Source organism: Colius striatus, chromosome 24 (genome assembly GCF_028858725.1).
Source record: "Colius striatus isolate bColStr4 chromosome 24, bColStr4.1.hap1, whole genome shotgun sequence".
In the NCBI taxonomy this organism is placed as follows: Eukaryota; Metazoa; Chordata; class Aves; order Coliiformes; family Coliidae; genus Colius; species Colius striatus.
Genome location: NC_084782.1, coordinates 1612788 through 1635517, shown reverse-complemented (window position 1 = coordinate 1635517; position 22730 = coordinate 1612788). Strand labels below are relative to the sequence as shown.

Sequence of the window (22730 nt, the reverse complement as noted above, 5' to 3'; positions counted from 1 at the left end):
GCAACATCCAAAGGAAGCTGGTTTGTTCTTTTGTGATTCAATCTCCTACTTACATTGCTTCCCTTACACACTCAGATCGAGTTCCACAATGAAATCACATTAAAAATGAACCATGCAGAGCCAGGACAACTCGTTCATAGCAGGATTTATGGTTTCTTGTGCACCATTCCATGGAGTTTTTTTCTCCATACCTTTAGGAGGGAGAAGCTTTCGACTTGTTTTTTCACACCAGCCAACAGGATGGATGTCAGAGGAATCAGCATTAACCCAGAAGTCATAGCACTCAGGATAAGCATCGAAGTGTAATCGCATCCTGTACCCCTGGACCTGTAAGCAGGGGAGCTCCAGTTATCACAAAGGGTCATAAAGAAGTTTAAAAGAAACAATTCTGTATTTGGATGTACAGGTAAAAGCAAATATAAAATGTCCTTTAGTTCTCAACTTTATGTTTCATCATTCTGTCTCCTAGTTTCCATGCTCTTCTTTCCTCACTTCCAACAGCTGAAAACGAAACTGGTCAGGGTAATTTCACCAGTTCCTATTCCATGCTCAGACATATTCCTGTGTGGTAATATCTGGAGTGTGAATGCAGCTTGAGGACATTTATGTCTCCACCAGGTCAAGACAGATTTGACAGAACTGAAGAAGCATAAATGCATTTTTACTTCCTTATATATACTTAGAGTTAAGGCCTAACTGCACTGTTCTTTTTCATATTTATCCATGATATGCAACTAATTTACTGGCACAACTTACAATTGCAAAAACCTGACAAGATTTCAAGTACGGACCCTTAACCATGTAACACTATTCCTCCAAGGACATCTTGAACTCCTCCTACCCACCAACTGAGGTACTATGTTTCCTATGTTTCTACTTTTTATTGAAAAGGAAAAATCCTAAATGTACATGGGACTCTGAATCAAAGATAGGAATTGCAACTACCTCAGCCACTGTGAGAACACAAAATTGAGAGGGGTGTTCAGGATCCAGCCCTTCCAACTTCATTCCAACTTTAAATCCATTTCGGCCTTCAGGGAATGACTGATGCTGTGAGTGGGGGAGAAGGAAATGTTTGGTTTTAATTCCTAAAGAGACAAGCTACTGCAGAGCAATTATCAGATATACTTAAGGCTTCAAATTTCCAACTTTGAGAAGAAAATTCTATCACTAGATGATTGCTGCTTTGATAGACAGGCACAGGTACCAAGATCAATAATGGTGTGATCATCACAGTTCACATTTACTCCTTATTCCAAGTAATCTCTCAAAAACACTGAGCCTTGAGCCTGCTGCAATTAGCTATGAACAACTCTTTCAACAGATGCAGAAATGAACTCTATTCAAACACAAAGGCATTAACTTCACAGTCCAAACTAGGAGGGCTGGCAGAAACAAAGAGCTGAGAAAGCTCGAATGGTTTTGCCCATGACAGCACAAGGTCAGCAGTCCAGACTTTCTCAAAAGGTAACCTCTCATCTTCAAATGGTAAAAGGCACAAGGCATGTTTGATCTGGAGCCCACTTACAGTCATTCCAGAAAGCAGTTGTGTTTTTCATTTATTTGCAGTCTTAATCCAAATGAAACATTTGAAGTTTTAAGTTCAAATGAAAGAAATCTGAACTGGAATTGCATCCACTACAGTTACCTGACTCTCCTCCTTATCTCCCTCTGTAAGGTGCCAACAACCCTGGGCTTTGAAGAGCTCATTGGAAGCTGAGCTTTTAATGTGGGCTGGTGCACTGGAGTGCAGAAGCAGCTTCACTAAGGCTAAATACTCTTTCTGCTACCTTCAATGCATCAGGTTATGAATGAAGACAACTTCCACTCTCCCTCACAACACTCCCTTCCCACTGTGGCAACCTACAACAATCCCAGAGCTGGCTGACTCCCAGCTTCCCGAAGGCTGGAAAGGGTTGTACAACCACAGACGATGCACAGGACACATTAAAGACATTGAGCTGTATTTCTCCAGCATTACTTGGAGATTGCCTAACAGCTCATTTATCCAGAGCTACCCAAATCTGATCAAAACAGTCAGTGTTTATTTGTGAGTGACACTCAACCAGAACTTTTCACACCCTGCTTTGGGATGAGGCTCACAGGACAGATGCATGTTTCCACTGTGCTTCAGGGCTGGAAACAAACCTGTGGGGGTTCGACTGCCTGCTTGCACCGAAACAACTCATAAATGTAACTCCACTCAGTCAGTAATTCTGTGATGTTGCCTGAGAAAAACAGAGCAAGAGAGCTGAAAAGGCTGCCAACCTCTCTGAACAGTTTTAGGGGAGCAGCTGGCATCCGTTCCTCTTCTAAGTAGGAAACCCAGTTCCATACCTTCTTCTTTCCAGGAGCAACTAAGCAATCAAAAACAAAGAGAGAAATGAATGTTTCTGTTGGATGCCTCCTGCTCTACCCTCTCCTCTCCTTCTCCCATGTCCATGCCAACGCTGCTCTGCTGCTGTACCCCAAAGGAGGCAGTGTTACCCAACTTTGGAGGAAAGGTACAAATTCCCACGGTCAGAAACTCCTGCTCACCCTTCATTTACAAATAACATATTGTATCACAGGTCAAATGAATTGTGGCACCCAGATTGCTGGCAAACTGCTCATAGAAAGTTGCCACTGTAAAGTCTGGGCAAGATATAATAGAGTTGTGGAAAATCACCTCTCCTCCTGATATTTCACAGAGGAATAAGGGGTTAGATATAAACTAAAAGACAGCACAAAGAGGCATATATTTGCATGTAAACTGAGGCATATAATTGCATATAGAACAAAACAAATGAAAAACCAGGTGAATTTTTGTTCAGTTAACAAGATTATTTATATATATGCACACACATGTATTTATAACCTGCTAATACCACAATGCATCTACTAGAGAGGCAGCTACCAGTACACAGATGATGAAAACAACAACTTGGGCAGGTGCTTTAGATTCATTCTAACAGGACCACGGTCATACACACAGCAAATTACATTTCAAATGCATATTTAAAACCTTCCCCTCCCCAGTTTATAGCTGCTAACTCCTTTAAGGTATGTAAGAAATTTAACCTATGATCAACCACACATTGTTTACAATTTGTTGTCTATTTAGCACTTGTAGTCTGTGGCTAGGAAGCTCTCCAAAGCCAATGGGAAAAAGATTCTTACTGTCTTCACAGAATCATAGAATCTTAAGGGCTGGAAGGGACCTGGAAAGCTCACCCAGTGTAACCCCCCTGCCAGAGCAGGACCACCTAGAGTAGGTCACACAGGAACTCACCCAGGTGGGTTTGGAATATGTCCAGAGAAGGAGACTCAACAACCCACCTGGGCAGCCCCTTCCAGTGCTCCCTCACCTCAACAGTAAGCTTTGGATCATGCTGTCTCCTCCTATCTCTGCCCCTGTGTCCATCATGCAGGCAAGTCTAGTATATTCTTGCTATCACATTCCAGAAGAGTGACTGTGGAAAGAGGGTTATGTACCTAATAAGCTATTCTGAATGTGGAATGAGCTCTGCTGTCCTTTCTTCTTCTGTTTACTGTGATTCATTTTATAATAGCTAGTAAAAAAAAGAATCTATAAACATTAAAGAAAAGAGACCATGAGCTTAGCTCACCTTGTTTTATTGGTTTAGTGTTTCTGCGGCTTTTCATATTATTTGATTTATTCTTCTCCTAGACACAGATATGTTAAGAAAAAGTTTAGCAATATGGTTTTTTTTCCTCTCTCTTTGATCATTTCACAATGCAGGTACAATAAGGCTGTAACATGGAACTAACAGGATTATTAGCTGCCATTATTTTCTCTTGAATAACCCTGCAAGAACATTAATGGGGTATGTTACATAGAGAACTTTGATCCTGCAATATCCCAAAGTGCTTTACAAATTATTTCACATATGCCACTAAAGTTAATTTAAGTATCACTAATAAAGAGCAGCATGAGCCCAAATCTCCATTACAGTCCATAGGATTTACTTTCTGCAAAGCAGGATTTACTGCTCCCGTAAGCAACCTTACTGTAACGCTCCATAAGCCTTTTCCTTTCAGAGGTTCTTGTGTCCATCTATGCCAGGGAGTGGATATGGGGGAAAGAAATCATTTCTTTTTAGTCCTGAAGGAAGCAGAAGCTTCAGGTAACTCCTGTCATAGATGAATGAAATGAGAACGTGGTCTCCCTGTGTCATGCTCTGAGCCAGGCTGCCATTCCCATTTCTCCTGTGTGGTTTTCAAAGTCATGTTTAGCTCACCCAGGGTTGTCACTTCTCAAAACAAACCAAAATGTCTGAAATGCAAAGCTGCCTGCCAAACATGCCCCAGGAGACACTGGGGGGCAGTTTCAAACAAGAAGGAGAAAGGGGGAAGAGACACACTTCTGAAAACACACTTTAAAACACCTTCTACACATCTCAGACAAAAGCTGACCAACAAGATGAGCTAAACTGTTGGTGACATCAGAAGTTTCAGCTTGTGTTACCCACCAGCACCTACCCCAGTGTCTCTGCATCACCCAACCACGTGCAATATGTGAATCTAAATCAAATGGTTCAGGCCTGACACGCTGTGCCCACAGTAGCAGAGTGCAGGCTGGCACAGAGAAGGGCCCCTGGAGAGTAAGATGCTTAATGAAAGCTGAGAAAAGATCAGGATTAAGGGACTTCATTCACCATTGATACAGGCTTCTAGTAGTGCAGTGAGTGTACACATGCAGGTACCTAATGCAAAGCCATCAGACTCTGCAGTTTGACACTAATCTTTAGCATCACACAACTTGACTGCAGTTAGGTGAAGTGGTTTGGAGGCATGCCTTTTCATTACTGTGAAATACACTTGGTGCACAGGGCTGTAACTACACCTATAAAGTTACAGTGTGAAATCTTGACTTGGACTCTGACTTCCCCTAAGCCATCCAGCCTTGTGGCTCCTCAGACTGCAGAACAGACATTTTCATTACAGATGTAAACCAGGATCAGACCCAGACCATTCTCTGAAGTTCTCTGAACAACCTCCCCCAGCTCAGTTTGCATTGCACAGTGAAATCAGATACAAAATTGGCCCTGCTTTTCACAGTTCTCTTTAAAGAAAATACATGCAGCCTCGTTTACCTCATCCTCGTCTGCATTTTCCTCGTCATCCTCAGACTCCAGAAGCAATTTTCTCTTCCTTCTGAGACGTTTGGCAGGTCTGCCAGCCTCATTCACCTGACAGCCACTGCTGGTATTAAGATTTCTACTATCTCCCCTGTTTCTGTAATCATCTGGAATGTCTCTGGTATCACTAAACATCCAAAATTGAAAACAAAATCAAATTAAAAGTGCCAACAATACTCCTGCAGTATTCCCAGTGTCTCTGTTCCTCTTTAGGAGAATGAGGATGCCTGGGATGAGAACCTGAAGTGAATCATGTCTGCAGGATTTGCCAAGTACCTCTTTTTTAAATGCAGCCCCAAGTACTGGCACATGGCTCTCACCATCAGAGCAGCTCGATGGGGTTTTCAATTGTGCCGTTTTACAACTCTACAGGAAGTTAAGACATCATCCTTATTTTATGGGATGGGGAAGAGAGGCATCAAGCCCATATGCTTGAGAAGAGGAATTAGGAGCGAGCTCTGCAGAGGAGCTTTCCTCTGTGGGGCACAAGAACCTCCAGGACAGCAGGAATGTCATCAGCAGAGCTGTGCAGGCAGCTCTGCCTCAGCCATGCCACAGTAGGATTTCATCCTACTCACAGCAACACTTTTCTCTAACACACTGTTCTCTGTAAAAGTTTCTAAACACATAGGACAAGAAGAATCTGGGGTTTCTTTACCTGTGCTGCTGGGAGCCCGTTTGAGTACAAAATTTTCCATTCTCAGAGCAATCCATTAGCTCCCAGGTCCGGAAACTGGAGCAGGAGATGCCTTCTCTGGGCACTGGAGAAGCAAAGAAAAACAAAACTGTTAAATTGAAATGTTAAAGCATCTTTCATGCAGAGAGTGCTGTCCAAGTCCTTTACACACTTGCATCAAATGACCCTCAGTATCCCATTGTGAGGGAAGTAATTATTATCTGTGTGCTGGCACACAGACTGTATCACCTCATTAAAGAAAACTCCCTTTTATCTGTAATATTTTCATTTTGGAGAAGCCTTGCCTCCTGTAAAAGTGATGAAGGAGGATATAATCTCAAGGCTATAACCAGGACACAGCTACAAATCTTTCTAGAATTCTTTATTCCTAGTAACCCTCCAATTTGAAAGACAAATGTCAAACAAGACCATCTTGCTGCATACTTTTAATACAGTTGGTTAGGACTAAAACTTTCTGCCTTTATATACACTTTGTTTGTATGAAAATCCTTCGTAGGCAGCCCCTAAAAACAGCACATTATTGATGGCTGAGTCAAAACAATTCTTTCTATGTATCTATGAAGAGATATATTTATCAATCTTTCATCTGCATGGAAGCATGAAAATGGAAGGAGTAACTCAAATATAACATCTATGTTTACTTTTTCCTATCATTTGAGCTCTTCCCAAGGCAAATTACTTCATGTTTAGTATTTTAACAAAACAAAACAAACTACAGTGCTACCCACTACTGGGCATCTGCACTATGCTGTTGCATGTTTGGCTCATAACTTGATACACAGATTGTGCATGGGGGTTCCTAAATCTCTGTTGTTCCCATTCTGCATTTAGTGGCACCCTTTGTGTGCACTGCTTTCATCAATCTGTGTTTGAAGGCACCACTGAAAACCTTAAAAGAAAAACAGATGTTCTTGCAAATATAATAAATACCACTGGGGATTTATCCCAAGCTAGGAATTGTAGGTTAGCACAGTGCTGTGCCATCCATTCCTGCTTCACACTGCATAATGCACACAACCAGAGGCAGGAACAATGCTGGAAACCCTTTTCACCCTCGAGAGCAGTCAGCTAATGCACAGCTACACAGGGAAATCAAACAGTGTCAGGTCCTGCAGCCTAACCACACACATCTTCAGCCCAGTCCTGAGGTGCTTCTGGCCTAAGGCATCAAGCACCATCCCAAGCAATTCCCAAACACAGTTCAGGAGTTAGCATGGAGTTGAGGTGCTGCCCACTGAGTGCAACCACTCTGTTTTGGAGACTGAGAGTATTTAATGAGGTGTGTATGACCAGATCATTCTGGTCTCAAAACCTCAAAACAGGCAGTTTGGTTTAACACAGATGCAGATTTAATTGTTGTGACAAGTAAATCACGGGTGCTAAGGAGAAACAATGGTGCCACTGCTGACTGACTACCCTGGAAAGAAGGGGTTCCAGCTTCCCAGAATCACCCACTCCCAGAATCACCCAGGGTGTAAGTTAAAACTAAGGGTGAGAGGAATGTTGGACTGCATGGACAAATCTAGCCCAGCTCTAGTCCCATTTAGCTTCCCCAAAGGCAAGCACAATGCATGTGCCAGGTACTGTTATGACTATGCAGTAATTACACTCACTTTAAATACTCCTAAAATATTTGACATAAGACAGTGACTCACTCCACAGGCTGCACCAGGAAGCACCATGCTACTCAAACACACATTGCAGTTAGACCTATTTCTAGAAGCTTTTTCACAGACTGTTTATTCTCTTCCACAACAAAAAGCTCACCTTCCAACTCAGTGCTAGAGGCAGCTGAAGCACTGACAGCAGCAGGAGCAAAGCTGGTTGGGTTGGCATTTCCTACTAAGGCTAAAAGACTTTTTATGGCCTCTGCTCCTGCTGAAGTAATGATTTCCAGCAATCCAGACTCATTTAAACACAACTGCAGATAAGGGAGGAAAGCAAGCAAAATAAGCACTAATAAAAGAGCTAAGAAGGGGGACTGGAAGAAGTAGGATTCCCTAGGAAGCAACTAGGTATAGGACAGAAAGAAATGGCTGAATGTAGATTAAAAAGCATTAAAATTAAGTAACAATAAAAGTGAGAAACAGCCAACACAACTCTTCCTCAAAATGCCACCAATGGGCTCCAAAAAGTCCCCAGTGATGCATTTTCTTGTCAACAAAGGAATTCTACCTGCTTTGGATGTGTTCCCCTTACAAACCCCAGAACTTTGATACCCTCAGAAAAGCAGTTTAACCCAAAACTCTGTTCTCTGTTCAAACTCATCCAACAAAGCACAATTACATTTACTGCAGTTATGACACAAGGCAATTTCAAATCACAGTGCAGGCAGGAATCACTCAGCTGCTGACAGAAAGGTCACATTCCAGGGGAGAACTTGCCCAATACGTCCCTTCCTTGTCCCAAATGTCCCTCTGCTGGTTCTGGCTGGGCTTTAAAGACCTCAGTCAGCAGCAGTTGGGACTGTGTAAGCACAGCAAGCATCTGGAGTTGCAAGAGGCCAAGTAGTTCTCAGCCCTTCTTCAGCAACACCTGACAATCTGGTGGGAAATAAAACTTCCCAGAGGAGCAGGGGAATGTGGGGACAAGCAGAAGCAACACCAATGGAGAAGAGCAGACACTGAGAAATCACCAGACTTTCTGCAGTCGACGTGCTTGTCCTTGCACAGCACCACTTGTCACTGAAAGCTGCAGCAAGGCCCTGACCTACACACAGAGGGGACAGTCTCAGGTTCAAACCACCCATTCCCAAACGACCTAGAAATGCACCTAACACAAGCCACAGGCAGTGGAGTAGCTCACAGGTACCAACACTAGCAGGAGTTTCAGTGTTGAAGGTCCCTCAAGTTTTGAACCTAAAGAATCCCTCTGTAGCTGCTGGGGTGGGTGACCCTCCCTCACGGGTTCTGCACACCCATCCTCTGATCTGACCCCACACCTGCCTCTCAACCTTGCACACACACTGCTTGTCCTGCTGCAGGCCAAGAGGAAATGCAGATGGAGAAGAAAACCCCACTAGACACACAGTAAAGTGTTCACACCATGGGGAAGCTCTGGAAAAGGAAAGATATGTGGCAGATTTCCAAGACTATCAATCATTTAAGCTTAAAAACATTGTTAGGCTATGAAGGAACACTTCGTTGGTCCAGTATTAAAGTGTGCCAACCAGTGTCAACGTGCACCTTTTATTAGTCCTGATCTGCAAAGGCAACCAAGTGCCAAAAAAGCATAATAAAAATTTAGAAAATCACCTTTCTGATGAGCAAATAGCTCTAGAGATTACTCACTCCTTCATCTTCTTTACTCTCTGCAATACAGAGCTACTGAACTCCTGAATGAGAGAGACAAGTCAAAGGTGGGCTGCATTTGCAAGCTCTATTCCAAAGCTTTTATTCTTAGCACTTTATTAGCCTGAGATCTTTTCTCAGCCATCTGCTCTTCTCTCAAACCTGCTAAACTCAAGTTTAAAAGCATTTGCTTCACCTCAGAAGCAGGGCTCCTCATTGCACTGAAAAGCATCATTCTTTCTCTACTCCTGCATGCTTCCTGGGCTTAGGATCCTGCCTCCAGCACCCCACCAAAGCCTTATCCCAAATGTTCCTCCCTCTCTTCCCTCTTTTTTAACTGAAGTCTGTATTTCTTAGCTTCAAAAGATGATGGATTTGCTTCTAAAAAGCTCACTTCTTCCTCTACAGCCCTGAAAAGACAGAGCATCATTTTTATTTCAGCACAAAGAGAAACAATCCGCTTTAAATAAATGGTAACCCCAAGCAGGCTGTTTCCTGCAGGAGATTATCCAGTTTAGAAGAGAAATCTATCACTTTCCTCAAATGCCAGACGAGCAGCAGCAGAACAGTGCAGATCCCAGGGGCTCCTTGCCACAGGTGGTAAGGACAGCTCAGCAGGATGTGCTGAGAAGGTCAGTGGAAGGAGCATCTCCAGAGCTCTACGTGCCATTAGGCAGCAGAGCAAGCGCGAAGCAGAGCTCACAGCTGGAGATGGGGAAGGGTGCCAGTGTCACGTTGTATTAGCAGATGAGTCTCTGGGGTAGTGACACTCCTGCATACAAATCAACAGCTCTGATTTATTCCAAACCAACAAGGACAGCAGGCTGTTGTTGCCTGCTTTAACAATTCAATGGCATACCTTCAGCCACATGATCTGGTGAATCCCAGCCCAGGCCCCAGAAAACCCAAGTCTGCACCAGAACTTTCATCAGAGCTTTCCCAGTCTGTTGACTGGGAAACAGTCAACACAGGCTCATCCTCCTCTAAGGCAGAACATCATGTTTGTGACAGGTTCTGATTCATGTGAGAGGTGTAATTGTCACTAGCATGAATACATAAGACACAGACAGCTGTCAAAAGCTGCAAAACCCATCTACTGATGTGAAAAGAACCTGAAGGCTCAACTCCACAAATTGAGAAGATTTGTTTTTCAGAGCAAAGGCCTTTCTCGTGCTGGGCTGAAATTCACAGGGCTTTTTGCCCAAGTATGTTGGATGGTGTAGTGGTTTTGTCTGGGCCAGGTGAGCACACTGCTGAGCATTAGGAAGATCAGGCCTGTAACTTCCATTAGCAGAAAACAATTACTAAAAATACTTCCTGCCTTTAGAAATCAATTGAGCAAGAAATTACAAGGAGAGAGCTTAGAAGGAGAGAGAGAGTTATCACCAGGCTTTCAGAGACATTTCACCGCTTTCTTGGCAAGTCCAACCCAGTTGTTTAAAGCAAGTGTTTTCTCTGCACACTTTTGTTTGTAAACTACAGAATGTATTGCAGATATTCTGTGCTGCCAAAGACACAGTGGTCACTCTGTGTTGTATTCCTTGGTTTCTTACTTATAAGTTGCTACTGGGCAAGGTACTGACTCTGTCTTTCCACTCTAAGGCATTCAATATACTGCAGTCTGCAGTCGGGATGTAATTCTCTCCAGGACATTCTGTTCCATCTTTCTGTACTGTCTTTGAGCTCTTAAGAAAACACCAAACAAACTAGGGTGTGAAAACAAACAAAGCAAAACAAAACAAAAGGCACAGAGTAATCAGACTGTTGCTACCATGTCACAAATGGTTTACAGAGCAATACAAGTTTCCAAAGATGAGAAAAAACGTGTTAAACTTGTGTTTTGCCCATGACACTCAATCAATATGACTAGTAAGTTGAGAGTGCTAAGCATATGCACAGCTTGAGGACTAAAAGATCAATCAGTGAATTTTAGCAGTTATTTCAAGGATGGTTTTGCCAATTCCAGTTCATTGGCAAGATCCTGGGGTGTCTGGAGCAGGAGGGGCTTTGGTCTGGGTATTAGGATTTAAAATTAGAGACACAAATACAGGAGTGTATGAACAAACACCCTCTCTACTGCTGCACTGTCAGGGCTAGGAAGGACGGAAGGTTGGTTTAGCAAGGTCACTCTGAACTCTTCAACTCATGGTAAGAGCAGGCATCGTCCAAGGAGCACGTGATTGATCTGCAAAGGCAGACTGTTTCCCTCCTTGAGCACTGGGAAGTGCCTCAAGATACAAGGCCAGGGCAGGTTTTTAATTGCTCAGCACTTAAATTAGGGCAGGTGAACTTCACTCCTCACCTGAACCTTTCCCCACGCTATTCCTACCTGCAGGCTGGGAGTGTCAGTTTAATTCAGCCAGTGGCAAAACCACAGGGCTGACTGTAGGATGATTTATGATGTTGGAGCATTCCAGTATTAACACTGTCTTTATGATCACCTTAATTGGGTCAAAAGCAGGACAGACATAATGCAAACTGCAACACTGAGTGCTTTTGGGTATCACAACCCAACTCCTCCAGGAAGAATGGCTATCTCTGTAGGACCTCTTCCTTTTTTCCTCCCAAATATTAAGTTCCTACTACTTACAATCCTTCATATTTATTAAGACCAGCAGCATATAACACTGCTCAGAAGTCAGGAGGGTGAAGACAGGAGCACAGAGGAGCAGCACACACAGAACCACAAGAGTTGGAAGGGACTTCAAGAGCTCATCCAGTGCAACCCCCTGCCAGAGCAGCACCACCTAGAGCAGGGCACACAGGGACTCATCCAGCTGGGTTGGAATGTCTCCAGAGAAGGAGCCTCCACAGCCCACCTGGGCAGCCCCTGCCAGTGCTCCCTCATCTCAACAGGGAACAAATTCTGCCTTGTTGCTTTGGAACCTCTTCTGTTCCAGCTTGTGCCTGTTGCCCCTTGTCCTATCATTGGCATCACTGAGCACAGCCTGGCTCCAGCCTCCTGACACCCACCCTTGATGGATTTGTAACATGAATAAGGTCACTCCTCAGTCTCCCCCAAGCTGACACTCTGCTGAAGCCAGTTCAACTTGCACAGGTTTGAAATGAAGTGCAGGAGTGGAAGATGTGCAGGTGGTATCCACAACGGCAGTCTACAAAAGGATCCCCAGGAGCCCTCTGCCCCATCACCCACCCCACCACCCTGCCCACGGCCAGGGAAGGCCTACAGACCCTAGCTGAAGGTTCCCCTTATGTTAATATTTGGTGTAGCCTTGTACATCCATAAACACTCGTTTGTCACCAATGTTTCCATGCCAGTTTTGGTGAGGGCAAACCCATCCCTTTTTAGATGTTGTTCTTTGCATTCAGGCTTGGTAAAGAAGCTTGAACCCCCAAATTGTTTACAGAGCTTCCTCTAGGAGGAGGGGTTTGGAAAATACTTGGACAAAAGCCATTAAGTTGGAGAATTTATTTAAAATTGGGTGAGGAAAACCATAAAAAATGACAATGAGGAAAATAATCTCGTTACTAAGCAGAGAGGACCTCATACAATAATGGGCCTTTTTCATCTCTTAGAAATCTAGTAAACCCCCTTAGAAAAATATAATAAAGAAATTACTTTTCTTATAATGCTCCCTATCAGTAAAATCTACAATAAAATCCAGATAGCCCAATAAAAAGAAGCAAACTGTGCAATTAAAAAGATGGCAGCAACTAACTTGAAACATTCTGAAGAGCCGTAGTCAAGCATGAATGTTCCCCATTTGTCCCTGTTTGCAATTGCTTTTCATCTTGAACATTTTAAGCCTCAGAAACATTAATGCAAAAGAAGACAGAACAAAACTAGAGATGAGTCATTCAGTCCCAAGTTGGAGATTTAGATTTCTGAAATGATAAAGGACTACCACGCTGGCAGAGATAATGGATCCTAATTAATATGCTACCACCCAGCCCTCTGTGTGTTCTGGTTAAGAGAAGGAATCCATAGGCAGAGGAGGTCAGAAATACTCAGGTTTCATTCTCATTTTTGCCACTGAACCACAGCACAGCCTTGGGAAACTGCTTCACCATTACTGTAGAAAAGCAGCTTTGGCTTTTCACAGACTCACAGAATGGTGAGGGTTGGAAGGGACCTCTAGAAATCATCTACTCCACCTCCCCTGCCAAAGCAGGTCCCACCTAGATCAGGTCACACAGGAATGTGTCCAGGTGGGGTTGGAAACCTCTGGAGAGGAAGCCTCCACACCCTCCCTGGGCAGCCTGGGCCAGGGCTCCCTCACCTCAGCACTCAAAGAGTTTTTCCTTATGTTTAAATGGAACTTTTCGTGTTCCAGCTTCTTAACATGTATCTTGCCTTAGACAGAGACCCCCCCTCCCCCCCATAAAAAAAACCCTGGTGCAAGTTCATACAAAGAAACAAAAGCTTGAAGGCTAACTGGGGGGATGGGGGTTGACTGCATTTCTCCTTATCAGACCTAAGAGAGAAACATTTCAACAGGGCCTACTTCAGCTGCTGCCAGAAGCTTGATTTCCAGTGACATGAGGATTTCTGTGTCTTTCAGTAAGGGTAAATGTGAGAAACACAACGGTGCAATAAGCCCAAGGAGTCTAAATCAAGTAACAACAGTGAAGTTTGCAGCCCTTCTGGCTAAGCCTCCATGTACCAGGAGGCAAAATTCCACACAAGAAGCAGCTGGCATCAAGAATCCATCTGACACTGTGCTGTTTTGGGAATAACTGACTTCCAAATCACCTTTCTTCCTCAAAATTGAATGGGAAACCTAGTAATGCTGGTCATGTCATTCATTGTGATCCACACTCAGGGCAAGCTGGCGTCCAGGGTTCTGGACAACTCAGAAGCAGGGTCTCATGCTCAGCACATCAGACCTGCCAGTCACTCCCATGACCTTAGTGAAGAACAGAACTGCAACTTAATCAGAAACAAAAAAACGCAGTTCGTGGCTTCTTGCAGGGCACAACCAACCTGGTTTCAGGAAGTGCTCTAAACACTTAGCAGCTCAGACCCAAGAATCATGTGCCTGTCCTTCACTATGACGATGACTGATGATACTTTACTTACACCAAAACCTATTACTCACCTCGGGCAAGTAATATTTTGCAAGGCATGAACTAATATCATTACCAAAATGAAACCCCCGCCTCACCTCCAGGAACCTAATCAGTCAGGGATTTGAAATGAGCTTTCAGAGCCTGCAATGGAACTGTACCAATGTGCCTCAAGAGAAAATTTCAGTAGCCAGCAGCAAGCATTTAGTGGCATCATGAAGGTTTAAGTGCTTCCACTGTCTGTGTCAGTGCAGGAGGAATCCCAGGCTCTACCGCTTGTATTTCCCACTGATTTTTCTCATGAAAAGTGAGAAAAAATGTAACTACAAACCAAGGAAAAGATTGCTCTGGAAGATCAAAGGAAGAAAACAGTGTAGGAAAGGAGTGCCTTGGGCCTGCAGCACTGTCTGGAACAGGGGAGAAGCAAACACTTTTTGTCTTAGCTCTGCCACAGGGCTGCCAGGATAAACTACTTTGGTTTCAGGAGTTTGCCACATTCATTTGTACAACACAGTCCTTCCAAGGTGACCCGAAGTACACAGCAACGTAGGGATTATGCTTAGGTGGTATTGTGCTGGGAGAGAAATAAACTTGCACCATGGCAATGCAACTTAAATCACTTTGTGAGATCAGACAGCAGCATTGTGAGTTCACTCTAAACCCAGCAGCTGATCCCAGCATTAAGCCTGAATCAGCAGCAGAGTTCCTAAGCTGCTATCTCTCAGTTTCTTGACATAGTTGTGTCAAAAATACACACATACACACATATATTTACTTCAGCTGCTGAAAGAAAAGCACCAGCACAGGCTGTGGCTGTTCCTCCATGAATGCACCTTATGCAAAGTGCCTGTCTTCCTACAAACCTCACTCTCCTCTTGGCCACCACACCAGGCCCTGCTCTGCAGCACTGGGCCCCGCTCGCCATGGAGCAGCCTGGGAAGCAAAGGCTAAGAGTGGCACAGGACCACTTCTAATCCAATCATCCCCAGCCCCTATCACACTGGCTTTGCTGCCTTTGTCTTTACAGTTAGGTGACATCTTGAAGCCAGTAATGAAGCAGTCTTGCTCCTGTCCGTTCTGCTGCAGGAGCTGAATGAGGCATCCAGTGCAATGCTGGAGAGCATTTCAACTCATTCATAGAATCCCAGAGTGGTGGGGGCTGGAATGGCACTGCAGAGCTCATCCAGACCCAGCCCCTGCTAAAGCAGGTTCCTCTGGCTCAGGGGGCACAGGAACGTGTCCAGCTGGGGTTGGAAACCTCCTGAGAAGGAGCCTCCACACCCTCCCTGGGCAGCCTGGGCCAGGGCTCCCTCACCTCAGCACCAAAGGACTTTCTCCTTCTGTTCAAGTGGAACTTCCCGCCCTTCTCTTCCCCAGGCTGACCAGCCCCAGGGCCCGCAGCCTTTCCTCCTCACACACATGTTCCATCCCCTCAGAACTGGGGAGCCCAGAACTGGACACAGGACTCTAGAAGAGACCTCAACAGATCAGAGTAGAGGGGGAGGAGAACATGCCTCAACCTTCCAAATCAAAGAGAAGGGATGCAAAAGAAGGTGCAAAACCTACCTCCATGGCTTTATTTTAGCTTATGGAGATCGAGGACTGCAGCACATCTTACCTTCATTTTACAGCTTTCATTAAAAGTATTTGGTGCTGAGCTGCTTTTCCCCATCTCCTCCTGCTTGTCAAGAACTGTGGCTCTGGAGAAGGTCACGGATAAAGCCCTCTGCAAACCTTACAGGCAACAGGCTCAGCCAGCAGGTACAAGGACATCTAGATGACCCCAGGCTCAGAGAATCACTTTTAACTATCACCTGCACATCACCACAGACAGACCACACACCATCAACACCATCTCATTTGGAAGCAGCTCTGCAGGACTGACCAGCAAGACACCGGAACTTCTGCCATTCCTAAATCTGATCTGATTTCTGCAACAACAGATGCAAGATAGAAATACTTTCTGCCACTTGTAATCAGAACTCTTTTCACTCAAAACTTAATGACCTGTAAGATTTGTGAGTCAACATAAAGTCAATTTTGTGACAACATAAAAATTGCTGGGGGGGGAATAAAAAAGAGTGATTCTTCTAATGGAAAACTAGAGGTTCAGTCACACCACTGACATGTTTAACTAAGTCACAAAGAATTAATTTTGCAATAAAACATGCTCTTAAAGTGGAAGTAGTTAATGAAAGCAAGAGGAGCATGTCGTTACCCAGAACATTTTGTCATCCTCCAACACTTCTGACATCTGTAACGGCTGCGTGTCGGGTGTAGGCTCCCACAGAGACCTTGTAAAGGGATGTCAACCCTCTGCACTCATTTGATTTGCCTCTGTTCTGAAGCCACTTTAAGTTGTACTTTTCTCAACATTTATAATTTCCTGGGGAATAGTTAAGGTTGGTTATCTACATTCCAACCAATGATTAGTCTTAAACTCCAGAACTACCAGTACCTACTGCACAAGTTCTTCATGTGTCACCCTGACACCAACAGCAACTGTTCCATGGTGAATAATGCATGTCAAGCATCTCAGAAGAAAAAAAACAAACCCCATATAGACTTGACAAAGCAAGCTTAAAAAAATACAAGTAACTGCAGGGTTGTCATTCAGATCCATTTGATGCTGAAGTCAAGAGGCAGAACCAGCCGGAGTGCCCATATTCTGTGTACATAATGGTGCAATGAAAATTGCAAACCAGGTTTCTCTGCTGGTATTTGTTTTCTAAATAGCTTGGTAGAGCAAGCAGTCAAATTGTTATTTGCAGATTTAGCATTACTACAGAATGAAGGAATTAAGAGTAAAATCTGGCACAGATGGCCATATAAAAACATCCAAACTTCTTTCAATTAAGCATCACATGCCTTCTTTGTGTTAAATACAATGAGAAGCTGAAAAAATACTGCTGTCCCTGTTGCAGAAAAGGTTAGGTTGGAAATGAATCTTCTTAGGAAACCATCTGATTCTGGAAAGTGAAGCATTTAGTCAAGGAACTAATTAAACAAAACCCTAGATAAGTGCTTTTTTCAGATACTAGGAAGAAAAGCACAGCTTGCACAGATACATAAACCATTTTCCATCCCTCCTTTCCCATCAGAAGTTGCAGCCAGTGCAGATGGATTGATATCACAGTCATCAAAGGTGGATGGGGGAAGAAAATGCATGAATTCTGTGAACAATGCCATTGTTATTGATCTAGCAATACACTCAAGTATATGCCTAGTCCTATCTGACTTCCTAAAGGATTTTGTGCACACCTCAGAGCTTCACTGAGAGCACATATGCAAGTGTCCAAATCCCCTTCTTTACTCAGACATCACCCAGCTTTTCACCTTGAAAAGTTATAACCCAAAGACGGGAACTGAAGGCTGAAACTACTGTAGCTCAGGCAGCTAAATTCACTGCAGCTACTTTCTCACCATTCACATTCCAGCTTTTGATGACACCATAAAGTAGCATCATGGTGACCAAATACGAGAAAGCTGTGAAAAAACCCCAAACACCACCATAACAAACTAGGTGCCAAGAGAAAAGAAAGGGTGGCACAAAGACATGGAGCTGCAGGAATGCAAGAAGAGCTGCCACATAGTATTTGACAAGCCATTCTGATGTACAGCACACCTCTGTAAGCCCTTCAGAACTCCTCTCTGCAAGAGTCCCACCACAACAGACAAAAGGAGCCACACAATTTCTTATAGCCATGCCTATTTCCATGCCTGGGATGGTCTGATGTGCCACCTGGCCCTCAGCTCTGCACCAACCTGCCCGCAGCCAAACGGCATCACACGAGGGAGCTCCGATCTGCGTCACGCCAGTCAAGAAGGAGCTCTGCTGCTGCTTCTGTTCAGGATTCTTGCTCAAAGCATGTACCTCATTTGGTTTAAAAGCTACAGTATAAATAGGGTTATCAAGACAAATCCTATGTGGATCATGAATACAGTTTCTACCTCTGTTTGCTTAGATCTACCATCCTTTCATCCCATTATTTAGCTGGATTCAATCAGAAATAGAAAAGAAAACCAAACCTCACCACAGATGATGAGCCAAAAGATGCTAAACCTTGTAATAAAACTTCCATTCCTTGGAGGGAAAGTACTTTGCCAGTAACTCCAACCACCCTCTGGAAAGTAATCTGCCAAATTTAGCAAGGCACATCTGTACACGTACCTCACCTGCAGAGCACAGTTTGTGCTACTAATTAGAAAGGACGAGGTTTGGTGGGATCTCTGTTTGCTTCTGCTGCTAATTGATTCCACGTGTCAGAGCTTTCAGCTGCCAGCCTTCATTAACAAGCAAACATTGGGTCAGTTTTCCCCTCTGTTCTCTGATCTAATTTTTCAACCCGCTGTGCTACCTTCTTCCCTCCACTTCAACAAAACACGCTGCTGGAGGGCTTGAGAAATGGTTGAAATAGGTGAAAAAACAGGAATTACAAGCAGGGGGAACAGTGTTTGTTTGGGGAAGAACTGACATCCCAACTCAGGAACCAACTTGTTATTCCACAGCCAGACTATAAGGGTCCAGAGCAACTGTTGCTGTGGCTCATCCTGGCTTTTACCCAGCTTAACGATGTTTTCCTGATATTCAAATTGTTCCATTGTGATAATGGCCTCCAAAAGCTTTTCTGACTTTCACTCCACCCCTCTATCCACGTCTCCATCACCACCCTGGGAGAATCTGTTCTCATGACCCATCACCCCATGTCAGGCTTGCAGCCTGCTGCACTTCTCTCCAAAAATACCAGCGTTCATACGGAAAAGGACAAGGTGGGGTCACACAGAGGCTTTACCCTCAAATTCATATCCCCTCAGCCAGTGGGGATCATACCTAGGATCATACCTAGAAGTGACTAAAAGCTTTGCATGAAGACAGAAGTGAGATGAGAGCCAGGCCTTCTCCTGCTGATAAAACAACACAATTTTAAGCCAACCATTATAAAGTAACGTTGCAGATGCTGTTTGAAATAAATTCTAGATGCTGTTTTAAAAATAACCAGTCTAAAGATCCATCCTCCAGCTACTGCCTTGAAACTCCAGCAAATACAGAATTGGAGGTAAGAAGTTCACGCAAACAGCACGGCTGAGGCAAAGCAAACACCCCCTTGGGCCATGAGAAGCCAGTCGGTCAGGAATCATCTGCAGAGCACATCTGTTTGTAACCACTCACCCTCCTGCAACATACTTCTTATGGCAATAAAACCCACAAAGGCGAGAGAAATTAACTCTGGCCAAGACAAATGGAAGTGGCCCTGCACAATCTGCCCAGTAGCTGTACCCAGTTGCACTTGGCAGCTTGAATTCAGGCTCCGTTTCCACCTCTGTCCTCACCCTGAATTACAATTTCTTTCACACTTGTGAATGGGATGATTTGGAACATAAGGTGCAACCAAGGCCAAAACTACAGCACAGAGGCAAGAAACTGTCCTCTGTTCTAACTGCATTCTGTAATTACTTTATAAGATTTCAATCCAGCAAATTACCCGGGGGACTCTTGCTAATTATTATTACATATCTTACACTGCCAAGTAGAAATACTGACGAAAAGCCTGTCCCCACCCCTAAAATATATATAAACAGATGGGAGAAGGAATAGTGGGGAGGCAAAACACTGACCCTGATGAGACCACGATGTTAATTAGTGAGTAGTAGGAAGAGTTCCCAGCATGGAGCACTTATTTCCTCTCCTTTGACTTCTGTTTTATTATACAATAAGATGTGAACCAGAGAGGTCTTACACAACTTGACACAAAAGATCAGAGCTCCTTATCCCTTAATCCCAATTACAGACCAACAAGCCTATGTTTCTGTTTCTTTTTTAAACTCATCCGGGTGACACCTGAATAAATTGAATGTTTTCCTATCAAAAATCTAATCCAATTCGTTGCAGCACCAAGCGTCAATAAAACTGTCTTAATCCCTTTCTTCTGAACTCCAGACATCATTAAGTTTGTCCCATACCGGTCTTTACCCACAGCACTAATCAATACTTGTAGAGCATTATATTTATCCCTCTATTTATCTGGCATCGGCCTTCCCTCAGTTCATGACATTTTAGTATCATTAGTCCTAGTCTTTGAATTTGCTGTCAGAAAGTTTGATGAGGTGGGTTTTTTTCCCCTCCCTCACGTAAAAAAATCTCTGGTTTCGAACTTAAATCTTTCTGGTCTCAGATAAGTCTCCACGATCACTTTCTGTTGCACTGTATTGGTGTTATTTTCAGCATTTCTGCATTTTCACACTCCTGTGGAGTTTCTGCCAGAGCTGGGACCGGGGCTGGAGGACCCTGAACTCTCTCTTGTGGACCCGTTACGAACAAGCACGGAAACATGCCAGAAACTGGAAATATTTTATGGTTATGCTCCGTAGCCTGTGAACAACTTGATCTCGTCTTCCGGACGCGTCCTTAGCTGGGCTTTAACAGTGGACTTTCCCCTCGATAAGAGGCTTAAAGCACTTTCTCTACCCAGCTGGGAGCTTTACGCTGAGGGAACCCTCCTGAGGGGTCTCCTCGGAGGCGACCCGCGGAGAGCGGCCCGTGCTCGCCGGGGAGCGGGCCGTGGCGGGGCGCGGGGCTCCCCTGGCCCCCGAGGCGCCATTTCCCCTCACGGACCCCGGGGCCGAGGCGGGCCGAGTTCCACCACAACCAAGCGAAGCGAAACGGCCCGGCCCTGCCCGCCTCGGCCCCGCCGCCCCCCGCCGCAAGATGGCGGCCGGCGGCTCCCCGCGCTGCCGCCGATACCCCGCCGCCCGCACTCACCCCGGCCCGGCCGCCCGCTGCCTCTCCCGGACCGGCTCTTTTTTTTTCTCTCTTTAACTCCGGCAACAATTAGTGGCCCGGCCGTCCCGCGGGAGGACGGAGCGCATGCGCGGCGGGCCCGCTCCCCGCCGGTCCCGGCCGCGGCCCCACGGCACCGGCTGAGGCGGCGCGAGGGGCAGGGCGGGACGGGGACGGGGACCGGGCTGGGGACCGGGCTGGGGACCGAGGGGCAGCGGGACGGGCTGGCACTGAGATGCCGCAGTCACCGGGACGGGGCTGGCGCTGGGACGGGCAGGAACTGGGATGAGGATGGTACTGAGATGAGGATGAACGGCAACAGGACTGGCAGTGGCACGGTACTGGAAAAGACAGACACCGGGACGGGAAGCTACTGAGAGAGACATGGAGGCACTGAGACACAGGAGCACTGGGACAGGGCTGGCACCGGGACAGAGAGGCACAGGGGCAGGGCTGGCGCTGGTGCAGGGATGAACTGAGATACGGTGTACACTGGGACATGGAGGCACTGGGATGGGGAGGAACTGGGATGAGCCCTCTGGTCGCTGCTGCACAGCCCACATGGGTGCTGTGTCCTGGGGCCCTGAGGGCACAGTCTCATCTGAAACACAGATTTAGGGACTGGAGATGTGAATGGTTGTCACTGACCCCATCCAGCACACCGTGACCAGCACAACACCTCCCTCACTGACGATGAATATATTTCCCCCTCGTCTCAGCATTTGTTAAACTTGTTTTTCTTCTCATCTGAGAATGTTTTTCTTTGTATTTGAAACGGTGGTAGGATTTTTTAATGACACTTTGGGGTTGGGGTTTTGATTTGCCACGGAAAATGAGGAAGGAGCACGAGCAGACCCCAAGCTGTGGCAACTGAAATGGAATGGAATTTCAGGAATATAATAAATGAGATTTGAAATGGCTCATTTGAAATACACATCATAATCTTCATCGCTCGAGTGAGGCAGATAAAATACCCATCTTGAAAATTAGTCAGAAAACAAAGAGATTTCTCACCTCATCTGTGTCAGCAAGTTCCAGCTCAACCTCTGGTTCTGCAGAGGCTCCTGGATGATCTTTAAGCACCCACTGAGTCTGGGCTTACAGAGATGTTGGGGAGACAAAAGAGGTTACAAAGAACTAAACCATCCATCTTTATCTAGACCCATAGTTTTATCTGTAGTGAGGTAAGATTTGTTGAGAGATCCCTGTTTGGGGCTTCTTGCTCTTTTACCTCACTGCTTGGATCATTTCAACAGAACCTGCCCTGTGAATTTCTCTCTTCCTCCTCAGAGCTCACCTACAAGTTTCATTTGCCCTCTCCCCTGAACACAAGTCAGTTCTGGCTCTGTACCTTCAGCATCACCTGAGGAGTTCCCACACACAGCCTGAAAGCTCTTTGGTCTTTCCCATTGCAGAGAACGTCTCTTACTTCACACAGTGGGAATTTCTACCCCAGCCAAAACTTTTCCACTCCCCTCCATCTCCAAAGGTCTGTCTTCAGGTATTTAGGGAAGAAATGTTTCTCCCAAAGGGCCCACTAAAGCCACAGTCACTTCATCAGGAGCGGCCTTGGCAGCTGGACAGCAGAAGCTGGAGTCACTTCTAAAAGTCTGAGTCTAGACTTCATCATTTGCAGCTTTTCTTAAAGGTATTTTTAAGCTCATTATCCTCTATTAGCAAACTTCTTACCTAGCCTGGTTTGCTTCTGTACTAAGATTAAGCAGCAAAAGGGATTAGAAATGTCGTTACGAGAGCCTGAGATGTTTAAGCACTAAATAAATAAATATAGCTGAAAA

General features: G+C 45.0%; 1 protein-coding gene across 2 annotated transcripts in view; it reads right to left on the bottom strand.

Moving 5' to 3' along the window:
- Positions 1 to 21003, bottom strand: part of LOC104558958 (lethal(3)malignant brain tumor-like protein 3) — a 49193-nt gene extending 28190 nt beyond the window's left edge. The window contains exons 1-5 of one of the 2 annotated variants that reach the window (XM_062014531.1): positions 20917 to 21003; positions 5800 to 5902; positions 2269 to 2357; positions 946 to 1050; positions 192 to 327 (exon numbers count right to left, since the gene is read on the bottom strand). In XM_062014531.1, the coding sequence (XP_061870515.1) occupies positions 192 to 327; positions 946 to 1050; positions 2269 to 2357; positions 5800 to 5839 (370 nt within the window). In that variant the 5' untranslated portion in view covers positions 5840 to 5902; positions 20917 to 21003. Of the gene's footprint in view, positions 1 to 191; positions 328 to 945; positions 1051 to 2268; positions 2358 to 5096; positions 5176 to 5799; positions 5903 to 20916 lie in introns of those variants that run through there. The other variant, XM_062014532.1, reaches the window with a different exon arrangement.
- Positions 21004 to 22730: the final 1727 nt, after the last annotated feature.